This window comes from Homalodisca vitripennis, chromosome 1, assembly GCF_021130785.1.
Source record: "Homalodisca vitripennis isolate AUS2020 chromosome 1, UT_GWSS_2.1, whole genome shotgun sequence".
NCBI classification, from domain to species: domain Eukaryota; kingdom Metazoa; phylum Arthropoda; class Insecta; order Hemiptera; family Cicadellidae; genus Homalodisca; species Homalodisca vitripennis.
In genome coordinates this window covers 193,749,550-193,762,980 of record NC_060207.1, presented here as the reverse complement: position 1 = coordinate 193,762,980, position 13,431 = coordinate 193,749,550, and the positions used below count along the sequence as shown (strand labels likewise).

The following is a 13,431-nucleotide window of genomic DNA, read 5'->3' as shown; positions in this document are numbered from 1 at the left end:
CCGTATCCAAGACCCCAGGCAAGCAAACTAGACAATATTTACCCATGGTTGCAAATAAAGCAATATCAATAGTAGAAAATACAGGCTGCACACAATAATTCCAACAATCGCTAATCTGTTTTTGAAGAACAGATTTGTTACAGTGCTACAAGCTAATAAGTACTGACGCTATCTAAAAGGTCGTGGAGCTATGTAAACATTTATTTTCTATGCACCTTAACCAGTAGCATTGTAGCATTTCTGTGATTATTCCATGCAGCTTGAGCGAAGGTTATCCCTTCTTTATTTATAAGTCACAGATGGTGTACAATCAGGAGCTCAACAGCTGATCTCAACTGTGTTTTTTAGTTTACTTTTACAGATGCACTGGCATAGCATGTGTTTGTGGTTTTGCAGGTTATGTTTGGTGTCATTTGTATTTATTGGCATTAGTTAATTGTGTTGGTGTATATTTTGCAGTTTATTTTGTCATATTTCCTAGTTACTTCTTAGGCCTATAATAAGAATCATGGTTCGAAAGGTAAATAATCATAAAACAGACAGAGTCAGGCAACGTTTTCAACAAAATAAAAATGGTTTCAAAAACAAACATGTTCATTCAAAAAACAACCTAGTTACTGGTGATAAACAAATCAAAAACATTAAGAAGCGTGGAACAGCTATGTCAAAAGTTGAACATTCTACAAAACACCAAGAATCTATGAAGAAAACTAATTTGCTAGTCAAGGAAGATGCAGGAAGTGATTCTGAGCCAGATGCATTTACTCAACTAGTTTCATGTTTTTCGAAATCAAAAACTCAATCAGTAGTAAGTGATGAAGATTCAGATTCTGGGGATGATTCTGCCTCAAATGGTAGCCTTATAGAAGAAAGCGCTCAAGTCAATGAGGAAAGTGATCTTGATTCTAATAGTGAAACAGAGGGCAACAGTGATATTGATGAGATGCAAACTCCTAGTAACAATATAGAGGTATGGTATGCTATATCAAGGGTAGAGTACAATAAGCAGACCCATTTTGACAAACGAGATTACTTAATTATAACTATCCATATAACCAACGGATACTGGCTGCAGTATAATAAAAGGCCACCACCACAATAGAATCATATTTATGATTATCTAAACGATATAAACAAAAATGTTGACACGAATTATGTTATATACAAACTATCTGTTATGTGTATTTATAAAATGTAACAAAACAGTTTATCATTAAGTTATTTTTTACTGTTTTTAAGGATATACTATGATTCTATTGTGGTGGTGGTTTCTTTTTATACTGCAGCCCCGATACTGATTTTGAATGATAACTAACTTGTACAAACACTTTTCCATATAATAAATGTAGTATATTATCTTTTATAGACAATAAGAGACAGTAGAAAGCTTGTGGAGAACCATGAAACGAAGTTTAAAAAGTGGCATATCATCTAACCTGCTTCAGATCATCTGTGTATTTGTATAGAAGAGAAGTATGGTTTTCTGGGGAGAATGCTTTTAATAACTTTTTGTAAGTGGTTAATCATTGCTACTAAGGAGAAAACATAAATAGTTAGCATATTTTGTATTTTCTGTTATACATGCTGGGGAGACTTTAATAAGCGGCCTACACTCCTTATTCGATTGCTATTATCTAACAATTCGATATATTATCCAACTTCAATGTATGTAAAAATCGTACACAATAAGAGTTATAATAAATTACCATAACAAGAATAATCTCGTACATTACAATTTTAAATACACAAATTTTACAAAAGAACAAAACCAACTATGGTCTAGACTTAGATATCAAAGAAACCTTACAATATTTATAACTTGCCCAGCTTGATATCAATAAGTAACCCCTCTGCTGAAATGGAGAAAAGAAATCTCCCCATGTGTTACCAGGAGTGAAACCTACATGTTGAAGCTACTTAAACAAATCTCGCCACTTGTGAGAAATATCTTACATATTTTCCTCATATTTATGGCCATTTTATTTTCAAAGTCTCAAAATATTAGTTATTTCTTGTTGTTTATTGTTTACGTTAAAATAACTAATAAGCTGAAATCATATGATGAGTAAATAAAATGTAATATCGAATTATCCTTCGGATAAAAACAATCAATCCATTCGATAATAGCAATCGAATAACAAGTGTAGGCCGCTTATTAAAGTCTACCCTACATGTTTGTTATATTGTTATTATTTCATTATTATTTATGACTTTTCCTATTTCCAGTTTTAATTCTTTTTTTTATCGTTATAGCTCCTTTATTATTTATGAGATTGTCAGTATTTATATTACATTAATTATTTTAATTTCAAATGTGATTTTTATTATGAATATATATATGTTGATATGATTGCGTAATCGATATATGAATATTAAGTATCGATATTTGCTACCGATGGAGAATGAATACAAGAACTGATCGCCATAATGACTTATAGTTTTCACAGTAAGTCAAATTAAGTCTGTTCTTTCTAATAATGTACTTTTTTTAGGTTTCCGGTGAGAATAATTGTTCCAAAAATAGTGGCCTCCAGATAATACCAAATTACTAATTTTTGTTTAGGCATAGTGATTCATTAAATTTGACATTTGAAGGTTCACAAGCAGTACTAGCAGCATGCAGCACATTTTGTCAGGGTCTTGAATGCCAGCACTACACTGTCTGTGACCTCTGTGAATCTACTAATGGATTTAACCACAGAGTTGTCATTTATCTCTTCAATCCTCTAAAAATCTACTTTAAAATGTGATGTAATAGTGTCAGTAAACAAACTATTGTAAAATTATGTATTCATCTCAATATACAGACATAGCCTACACATACATATACAAACCAATCAGTATTTAAAGATGTATATCTACATTACATACATTAAAAATGCCCGTTTTATAATTAAAATAAAATTTCAATAGGTTTTACTGCTCGAGTGTTCCTGCCTAAAGAAAAATCCAAAACTTTTAATTTAGCCCTTTGAATGATTCCATATTACTTCTGTTTGTGGTCTATAATTGCTATAGACTTAATAAACCTAGCTATCTCGTAGTTATATTATTAAGTCCATAATTTAGGGCTAATGGTATTTTTTTTATGAAAAGGAAACTCTCGCCTATATTTTATGGAAGATTATAAAAAAAGCCAAGATGAGTTTTCTTTTAATAAAACTATTTAATAGTGTTAATTATGAAGTGTTAGTGTTTAATTAGTTGACTAAAAGAGCAATTCTTTTTCTGTGTTGTATACTTGATGGAAGTAACAAAGTTTAATACAAAAGACATTTTTAATACTTCCACAATATAATTTAATAGTAAAATCGCTTTCACAGGTTAAGAACAATTCTTTTACTACTTTGTTATTTGAGGCAATTATGTATATTAAAAACTGTTGTGTTTAGGCTATGTACAGTTCAAGAGTATGTAAACTTATTGTGCAATAATTTTACTTGTTATTTATTTTCTTATGACTTTTCAGGTCAGTTCATCCTCAGATTGTGATCCTTTTGAAGATCATATCCAGTATGATCTTGACGACAACTTGTACAATGCAGTGTCGTCAGTTCCTCAGGAGGTTGAAGAAATTACAAAAAACTGGCCCGTCTTAGGCCAATTAAAAATTTTTCTGCCAAGACCATCGCAAGACACCTCGCCAAAATTGAAGAAGAAGAGAATTGATAATGATGTAGTGTATGCAAAACCAGGAGAGGTCCCAAATAGAATAGAATGTGTTGATTGGGAAAAGTTATTTATGAAATCCCAAATACAGGGAAATATTCTGAGAGCAAATCGGAAGCATGTTGATGAGTCTATTAGTGATGATGATCAACTGACGCCCTTGCAAAAAGAATTACTTTCTGTTGTTAATAACTACCAAGACCTGTACTATCCAGAACGCACTTTAAACAATGGGGAAGAGGTCAGATTTGTGTACTGCTTGCATGCAATTAACCATGTCCTGAAAACACGGTTGAAAGTTGTCCACCACAATGCTCGACTTGCGAATAAAGAAGATTCCAAATCAGATATTCCAGATGAGTACAGAGACCAAGGACTTGTGAGGTCCAAGGTTTTGATTCTTGTGCCTTTTCGAAACTCAGCTCTCAGGTAAGTCAAGAAGGGTTTGCTCTTTTCGAGTAATACTACCTAAACAGTTGACACAGGTATTGTTATTGATTTATTCAGTTTTTCAAAAGATTTTATTAGTTAATATACAAATATTTTCAATTTTACAGTCTTTGACACATTGACCACTATACAAAGCCCTGTAATCTCGTAATCCATGTGGTAATCGGTGTGGTTAAAAAATAATCAGATATTTCCTATTGTATATTTACTTTTCTTTTTTATTTATTTGACTTGGTCATTACCAAGTATTACAGTATTACCAGGTTATTATATTATTCCCAATTAGTTTTTTTTATAAGTTTCTAATAAAATTCATATTGAAGAAAACTCAGAATCTTACTTTAGTTACCTAAAATATGTATAGATTTTTAGTACACTGAAGTAATGGAATTTTCTTTGTACTAAGAGATCTCTGAGTATCATATAGTTGGACAAAATATTTACAAGTGAATTTAGACTGTTTTCACATAAAAACACTCAATTATAAAATATGTAACTACACTAAATGAAATTCCCTTTGTAGTTGTAAATCCCATAAGCACCACGATAAGTGAATGACTGCTGCGGGAGTGAAATCTTAAGTGAGCTATATGCACATTCAAGGATATTTTAGGAATGTTTTTCAAAAGTTATGTTTATAACAATATGTCTGTTGTGTTTCAGAATTGTAGATATGCTTGCTTCCATTCTTCTTGAAGAAGGCAATAACAATGTGCTCAACAAAAAAAGATTTTTCGATGAATTTGGTGCTGGAGAAATTGCAATGCCCCGTAAAAATCCTAAACCAGAAGATTACGAAAAGACCTTTGCTGGAGATACGGATGATAATTTTAAAATTGGCATTTCTGTAACAAAGAAAAGCTTAAAGGTAGGTCTTACGGTATCATTTTACGATGACTGAAATTAAATTGGCTTATCCTTTGTTTAATTATTTTAAATCAAATAATCCAATAAAATTTTATATTTGTCAGGCCTTTCACTTTCAAAGAAAGCATCATCAGGCCAAAATTTTACTATTTAATTCAAAATGGTTATAATGTAGTACAAACCATTAAAAGAACCTTTTCCATTTTAACTTTTCAAAATAGAGACACTTCAAACCTTTTGCATAATTTTATTAAATAAATGATACCAAGTACATGAAAATCTTATAATAGTTACCTGAACTAAGTTATAGACTTATAATTAGAAGTTTGAAACTATTTTCTGTTTTGCTCAGTTGGTGAAAAGTCATTATAAATTGTACTTACGTGGCTGTAAGCATGGTCGGTGACTGCCTAAGTCAACAACCAGTGCATTCAATGCTGGTGTTAACTTAATGGTTTAACCGTTATGAAACACAAGGTACTTATGTTGTCTATCTTATTGTTTACATGTGATAAGGTCACACCGATCATGATTGTGTGAAGCTTTCTCATGTTGAAGTAGGACTCATTTTCACATTGTTTTGATGTCAGAGACTGGATGGCAATAGTAGACTGCAGCCAGTACAAACGTCAAACACTGACGTTAGTCTCTATATCTCGTTAGGTGCACTATTGTAACCTACGCCAGCATGAGATGGGATAACTTTGGTTGTTTCGGAGTGGAAAGTGACTGGAGTATGAATTACATCAACTATGTAATCATATTTTTGTATATTTTTACAGCTATATGCAGATTTCTACTCTGCAGACATCATTATTGCCTCACCACTCGGTCTGCGTGTAATAGTTGGGGCTGAGGGTCAAGCAGACAGAGACTTTGACTTTCTTGCTTCAATCGAGCTACTGGTTTTGGACCAAGCTGAAATCATTTTGATGCAGGTAAGTAAACCGTATGCAAATAACTCCCTACACATCATTAGGCCCACAACAATGCTTTAATTGATTAATCACATTTTTTTAATGGCTTCACAGTGAATTTTTGCTTTAAGCTGTTACTATAATTATGTATATTTTTCTATAACATGTTTATTTTGGTTAATCCTAAATTCCTTGGTCACAGTTAATTTGAGTCAGCAGGATTCTATTGTATTGTTTCAACATAAAAATGCTAATGTTAAAGCAATGGATTGTTTAATTAAACTTGGAAATTATATAGATTGAAAACTTGCTGTAGTTTCCAGATTTTATTGTTAAAGTTGATAATTTATTTGGCTTAAATTGTAATTATCGGACTAGTAAGTTTTAGGAAGTTGATTTTTGTACATTTGTTGTACACTAAAGATAACCTAATATATAACTAATTATTAATTAGATAACCTATAATTAGGGTACAACTATAGTTGTTCTCTAATTTAAGCTTGTTGAATATTATTCAAGTTTTTAATAATTTTAATGCCAACAATGTTGTTTTAGAATTGGGACCATTTACTTCACGTTTGGGATCATCTGCACATGCAACCTAGGGAGAGTCACGGCACTAACTTTGCCAGGGTAAGTATTGTTACAAATATTGTGTACATGCAACCCCTAGGGAGAGTTACTGTACTACAGGGTATCTAGTGTTTGGAGAAAGTCAAGAATTTGTGTAGATATTTAATAATATAAGTCGATAAGTCGTGAAAAGACGGGATATACCAAAGATGTTGCATAAAAAGTCGGAAAAGGAATTTGAAGTCTTTTATTATTCAGTTGGGAAATAATTTTCCAGTTTATAGGTTTTGAGACTTGGACAACTTGACACATGATCACTACCATACATTAAGTCAGCGGACTGACTAAATGTTGCAACCCCTACACGCCAACATGTGCTACAGCTGAAAAACGCTGCAGTGAACTTCATTAATTTTTTAATGATTGCTTAAACCATCATAAATCCGCTCGTAGAATATATAGATCTATAATTTTTTATTTGTTTCGTTCATCTTCAACTCTTCTATATTTATATGTAAAGTATAAAAATCTTATAGCTTACCTGCTTTTTAATTTTATTAGTTTAAAAATAACAAAATATTTTAAAGTTTTTCTACACCTGTTGTATTAAAATTATAAAAGTGTATATGTAATTATCTATTACCTATTGACTATCAATCTTCGTAAATGTAATTAATTCCGCGATGTTTTGGGGTCTGAATGCCTTTGTCTAAGCACATTGATCGATCAAATCTGATGGCTAATTACATTGGCTTGTGACTGTGCTTGGAAGAAACTGTAAAGCTGATTAAATCGCATCATGGTGATGAAAGGGTTAAAATGTGTAACATAGTTGAATATTATAACTGTTAGGAATGTTCACCTAAATTGATGTTTTTTGTGAATTTGCTGTTTTCTTAAAAATTAATTTCTTGTTTTGACAATATTGTTCATGAATTATCAGGTGCGGCCTTGGGCTCTAAATGGACGTACTCGCTATTACAGACAGACTCTGTTGTTCTGCGCGCACAGTCTACCGCAGTTCTCTGCACTGTTCTCTCGCAGGTGTCATAACTACGCAGGCAAGGTCTGTGTCGTCAATCCGATCAGAACTGGCACCATTTGTCAGATAGTGCTGCAACTACCTCAGGTATGCAACTAACTTCTAGGAGAAAAATAGAGTATTACGGGTAATTTGTGAACTTCAATTAAATGTTGTATAAAAAAACCATAAGCTTTCTAGAATATATTTAATTTGCATGTCTAGGAACTGAAGTTTTCATCACATATTTCATGAAGATTACCAGAAGGAATCAACAAATTTATAAGATAGATGATCAATAAGAGTTGGAGCATGTTTCAGTTCTGAAATATTGTGACAGTTCTGTGAGTTGAGTCAAAAGTAGTCTTGATGATAATGACTCAATTAGTAATGTTTGTTATGTTAATCTAAAAATCTTTCAACAATGCTTTTGAAGCTTAATGTCATAAAAATATTAGAAGATTGTGAATTTTCTTAAAACTTAAAGTAGTTTTAAGGTTAAAAGTTTGTTTCTATAAACACGTGATTTTGCAGTATATAAGCTCTAAATCTAGATAAAGTGTTTTATGAATGTAATAGTTCACTGTTTTAGATTGTTAAATTTTTCTTAAAAAAGATAGAGAAGATATTTTACAAAATAAAATATAACGCTGTTATACTGAAACGTAAATGAAAAGAATGCCTTTACAGCATATTACATACACTTATGCTAGGTTTATAATCTGAACAATTATAGACCCTCGCTGAGCCAAGTGTCCACACACTCGCCGCCAAGAAGCACACGCATTCATAGGCTAAGTGCTCGGACTGCCCTTTTAATCATTAACTGTAATGCCAATGTGCAATAATTACCAGTTTTATTCATCCTTATTTTATTCAGTTAATTTAATTACATTTATTTCTAATACTTAGAGATAGCCGATACCAAAAACAATTCTATTCCAGTTCCAACACTAAAATTGTTGTCTTGATGTAAAATACCATAGATTCCTGTTATTTATAAGTAAAAATATACACTAAGTGATTTGTGTATTACCGTTAAGCGAATCTGGAAAGTACAATGAGGAAAAATATTTCATATCCCCCTTAGCCATGGTATAACACGTTATGATAAACATTACTGGACTGTTTGATGACGCAAGTGACCTGATTGTGAACCCTTATAAACAATCTTGGTGACTGTTGGTAGTAATTCTATTAACAGGTCAGAATTACTGACTTGAGTAGTAATTCTTGGATTGATGTATTCTACTATTTGAAAGTATTCTACATTTAAACCATGTGCCTTTTATTGTTATCCTAACAAAAAAAACCTTATTTTCAAAGTTTTGAATTATGTTGTAGGTTTTCAACAGGATAGAGTGTAGCTCTGCTGTCAGCTCGATAGATGCTCGGTTCGACCACTTCATCAACAAAGTGCTGCCTCAATACAAGGAGTCTGTTATGAGTCATACAGTCATCTATGTTCCTTCATACTTCGACTATGTCCGGATACGCAACCATTTCAAAAAAGAGACAGTCAGCTTTGTGCAGATCTGTGAATATTCCAAGGTAGTAACCAACAGGTGTAACCTGTTAATAGTGATAACCTAGGTCAGACTGAGCAAATTGGAATCTCTAGTTTGAAATTTCATAGTGATTCTGATACCAGTTTCAATTTACACATCGGTTCTAACCCTTGGCGCTCCACATACAAATTTTACCAACTGTTCAGGAAGTCTATATGAATTACAATAACTATTTCAAAACCTCTTTTTCATTTATATAATGTAGCAGGTATTGTAAAAAATACAAGATTTTTTTAATTAACCCTAAATAGGCTATGTTTAGATACATGTTTTTTTTTTTAACACATTTTTTTATTAATTTCATAAAACTTTAAAATGTATTTGCTATTATTGTTGTTAAATTTACATATATTTCATGTATGTCCATATATCAATATTCTAAAATTAAGTACATTTACTAAAATATATAATAGATATATAAGTAGTGGGATCTATGCAATAAATACTTAAAATCGACCGCTGCGTGCGCCTAAGAAAGAAAGTAACACATAGCCTACATGAATAATCAATCATCAACTTTGAGCCCCACTTTTTGTTTTTGCCCCACACTGAATTCAGATTTTCGTTCTCTATCACCTTATAAATTTTTTATAACTGATGTAATACAGCTAATGCATATCCGAAGACAAAATGTTTGCTGCTTCTAACTTGTGTAAGCATACCTTTAAAGTGATTGTGCTCGCTTATGCCCAGACAGATTCCATTGAAACTAGTACCGTTGGAATTCCAATAAAAATTCCCAAATAGTTGGTGTCTAGTATATTTTTTATATAACTATATTGGTTTTTTTGTTATTTGACTTTAAAAATTTTCAAAAGACGCCATCTTGTTAATATGAAAGAAAATAACACAACAATTTTTTTTTATTTTCTTCTTACCTATTCAAACCTATGTGTAAAACTTGGTGTCTTTAGATCTACTAGTTTTAAAGATAATAATTTGTTAACAAAAAATCAAAATGGCGGCTTTTGGCTAAACGAAGTGGAAATTGGGAAAATGTTATCCTTCATTCCTTCATTTTTAGCTTAGTATCATAAAATCTGAAAATGCATAGCCAGCCCAACCTTTTTGTTACACACTGTATATTCAAACAAAATATTTTTTTAGAATAAGGGTTTTTAACATTAAACTAAAAATATTGAACATGTGTCTGTGGTAACTATGATATGTCTACAGCAAGCTAATGGTATATGCTATATAGTTTAATCACTTTAAAAAACTTCAACTGATGTTTTAAAAGCCTTCCATGCATTAGAGAGTTGGGGATTTTGTGTAATTGTGGAAGTTGGGATTTTGTAAAGTTTCAAATTAAATTATCAATTTTTCCATTGGTGTAGTATGTCAGGGTACAGAAAATATTTTTAGTATAGAAGTGTTGAATGTTTTAAAGAAAATCATAATATTTTTTTATGTTTTCTGGTGATGAAAAGATTAATTTTGATTTTCAGGATGCCAAAATTGCGAGAGCCCGTGACATGTTTTTCCACTCAAGTGCCCACTTTCTCCTCTACAGCGAAAGGTTCCACTTCTTCCGAAGAATCCGGTTGAAAGGCATCAGACACATCATCTTCTACCAGCCTCCAACCATCCCTCACTTCTACAGTGAGCTGTGCAACCTTATGCAGGTGCGTTATGTTCTGTTTAATTGTAAGAATATAGTGTGTGTTCCTAATTTTGTCTGGTGTAACAAAGAGGTTATTTATTAATTCATTACTCTACACAAATATTCTGCTAAAGTTTATTCTAAATTAAAACATTATATATATTTCTTTAAGAAGCAGCTGTACTGGCAGCCATCTTTATTTTAGTCTCATAAGAACAATGTTAAAATTCAAACATGTTTGTGGCTTTAATTTTAGTCTAAAATCTTGGGTCTTATACTAACAAATAATTAATACAATGTGTTTTTTTTTTCAAAGTATTTGTATTTGTTATTTTTTAAAAACCAAACTGAACTTCATCATAAAATATTTGTTTGACAATAAAACCTTGGTGGTTTTGCAAGTATATCAATCATTAATAAAATGAGACAACTGAAAATAAGGACAGGAAAGTGTTTAAAGTCTAACATTTTTATCATGGTTTAAAACCAAGGTCTAAAACCAGCTGTTAATAAGCACATATCCTAATGTGCACCCATTCCAATCTAATCGTCAAAGAATTAAACTTGCCAAATAATAATACTAATACTTCTATTCATGTCACTCTCTAATTTTTCTTCATTAACACTGACTACGTCGTTTGTTGTATACTCTGAGAATAAATCTTTCCTTTAATGTGATCAAAACATCTCAGACAGTGGTAAAAGTTTTATGATCTTGATTTCATTCCTACATTTTGTGATTAAAGGCAAGAATCTGATTTCACTTGATTAATAGTTGTTTCAATAGATATAATGATAAAATATTAATGTTTTAGTTACTATACTTAATTTTTCAAGTTAAAAAGTATTAATTAAGTCATTTTTGGGACCACTTGATGTTGCAACAAACAACAGTATTGCATTAGAATGAATATTTATTAACAAACTGAAACTTTTGACAGGTTTCCAATTTGATTTTATGTGTTTGACTGATAACCCTCTTGTTATGTAGATACCAAACTGTATCTATTTCTGTTGTCTACCAGTTTGTAATGTGTCAGTAGCTTTTATATATTCGAGTTTGTAACAAAATGTTTCACTTGGCCCCAACATGTGTAGTATTGATTGTTAAGTCTTTATATGCATATAGTCACAAAATGATTAAATTTTGCACATGTAAAAGAATTTTGTACACTGCCTTTTTGGCTTCTTATGGTTGCAGAATCAGTTTGCTAAACGATTTATTCTATCTCACAGTGGTGAAGATACATATACATTTCAGAGTTTTGCTTTAATTAAGATATCAGTACAAACTAATCGTGTGTACCATCTGCAGGGTGACAGGCAGACAACAGAAGAAGGCTCTTTGAGTGTGACAGTGCTCTACACGAGGTACGACTCTGCACAGTTGGCAGCAATTGTTGGCTCTGACCGTGTGGCGCGAATGTTGGCATCAGACCGTTCCGTTCACATGTTCATGACTGGGGAGTAACTAATCACATGCAGAGAGTGGTAACTGTTATGTTATATGAAGCTGTTATACAACTGTTATGTATAGAATTTTTTGTAAATACATTTTTTACGTTATCATTTTTGTTTTATCTTTGAACCATTGTTTCTTAGACATTCAATATAGTTATCATTATAATTTAGTATATAATAATAAAAAACTTGGCGGCTTAAAAATACCCTTATACTTGGTACCACAGGTACTTTGTCGGTACAAGTGGTGCACTGGGGTCGATACTAGTACTGTGCCATGTTCACAATGCCACCATTGTGTCACGGGATTGAAAGTGTTAATAATAAACTTTCTCAGTTTAAAAATGTAATAATAATTATTTTCATATTTCGTTACCTGTCTAAACATTTTGTAATCTCTGATTAATTTCTTACTTACATTCTCACGTACTGCATCAGCTACATACACTGCGTTGAACAGCTGTTTGACACAGCTGATTTTATTTTACCAATCAGATGTTGTTATTTCTTATTTATGAGTATTTCAAGTAGTATTTGTATGTTTTGGTGAGCTATTACAGTTATGACCATGTATAACTTGTTCAACATAATTTAAGCAATGATGAGGAATCTGATTTAGGCATTCATTCAGAACATAGTGATGACTTTTGGGTTTCATTTTAAAGGTCAATTCACACACACATCAGTTCCGGCGCGTCACAAGTCAGTCACATCAGTCACGTCACAGTCAAAAAATGTATTCTATAATGGATTTCCTGTTGCGCTATCTACACTCACCCGGCGCAGGTCCGTCAGTCGCTCTGCCGGCATCCGTCGGTCATTTTCAGATTTCTTCCCACCGATATTTTTGGATTGCTCGGACGCCTGACGGTCGCATGACGGATGTGTTTGCTATTTTAAAGGATTGCGTTTTTATATAAAAGTTGTATTTCTGTGTAGAGTTTATATTTTATATTGTTACGATCATCAAGATGAACGATGAAAAATTGATAGACTTAGTTTCATCGTCCATTAGTCCCTTAAATAACGTGATGAACTCTCCCTGACTTTCCCTCTTCTTCCATAAATCATGAACCCATATCCTTCGTTTTTTTCTCTTATTTTCAATCTCTTCGTCATCTAAGGCTATCGCTATTGCAGCTAACTCTACTATAGTAAAATCAGCCATTGAGTTAATTATATATTATCCGATTTAATTCACTCATGATAAAATAAGCTTGATTGTACAATCACTGAATCCTTGACTGACAACTGACTGAAGCCAACTGACGGACAGTTGACTGACGAATTCCGGACGGAACT

The 13,431-nt window shown here is 32.1% G+C and overlaps 1 protein-coding gene across 1 annotated transcript; it reads left to right on the top strand.

Annotated features, from left to right (window-relative positions):
* The first annotated feature begins 299 nt into the window (after window positions 1-299).
* On the top strand, window positions 300-12,237 carry LOC124352972 (U3 small nucleolar RNA-associated protein 25 homolog). The gene is made up of 9 exons (XM_046802732.1): window positions 300-970; window positions 3,470-4,098; window positions 4,783-4,987; window positions 5,769-5,924; window positions 6,459-6,536; window positions 7,420-7,605; window positions 8,842-9,048; window positions 10,514-10,690; window positions 11,984-12,237. Exons 1-9 carry the CDS (start codon window positions 509-511, stop codon window positions 12,137-12,139), a joined length of 2,256 nt encoding a protein of 751 aa, XP_046658688.1. The 5' UTR covers window positions 300-508; the 3' UTR covers window positions 12,140-12,237.
* The last annotated feature ends 1,194 nt before the right edge of the window (window positions 12,238-13,431 follow it).

Coding starts and splice junctions, on each gene's coding strand:
- LOC124352972 (XM_046802732.1), top strand. CDS start 509: ATGGTTCGAAAGGTAAATAATCATAAAACAGACAGAGTCAGGCAACGT. Junction 971..3,469: donor CTCCTAGTAACAATATAGAG/GTATGGTATGCT, acceptor ATGACTTTTCAG/GTCAGTTCATCCTCAGATTG. Junction 6,537..7,419: donor ACGGCACTAACTTTGCCAGG/GTAAGTATTGTT, acceptor ATGAATTATCAG/GTGCGGCCTTGGGCTCTAAA.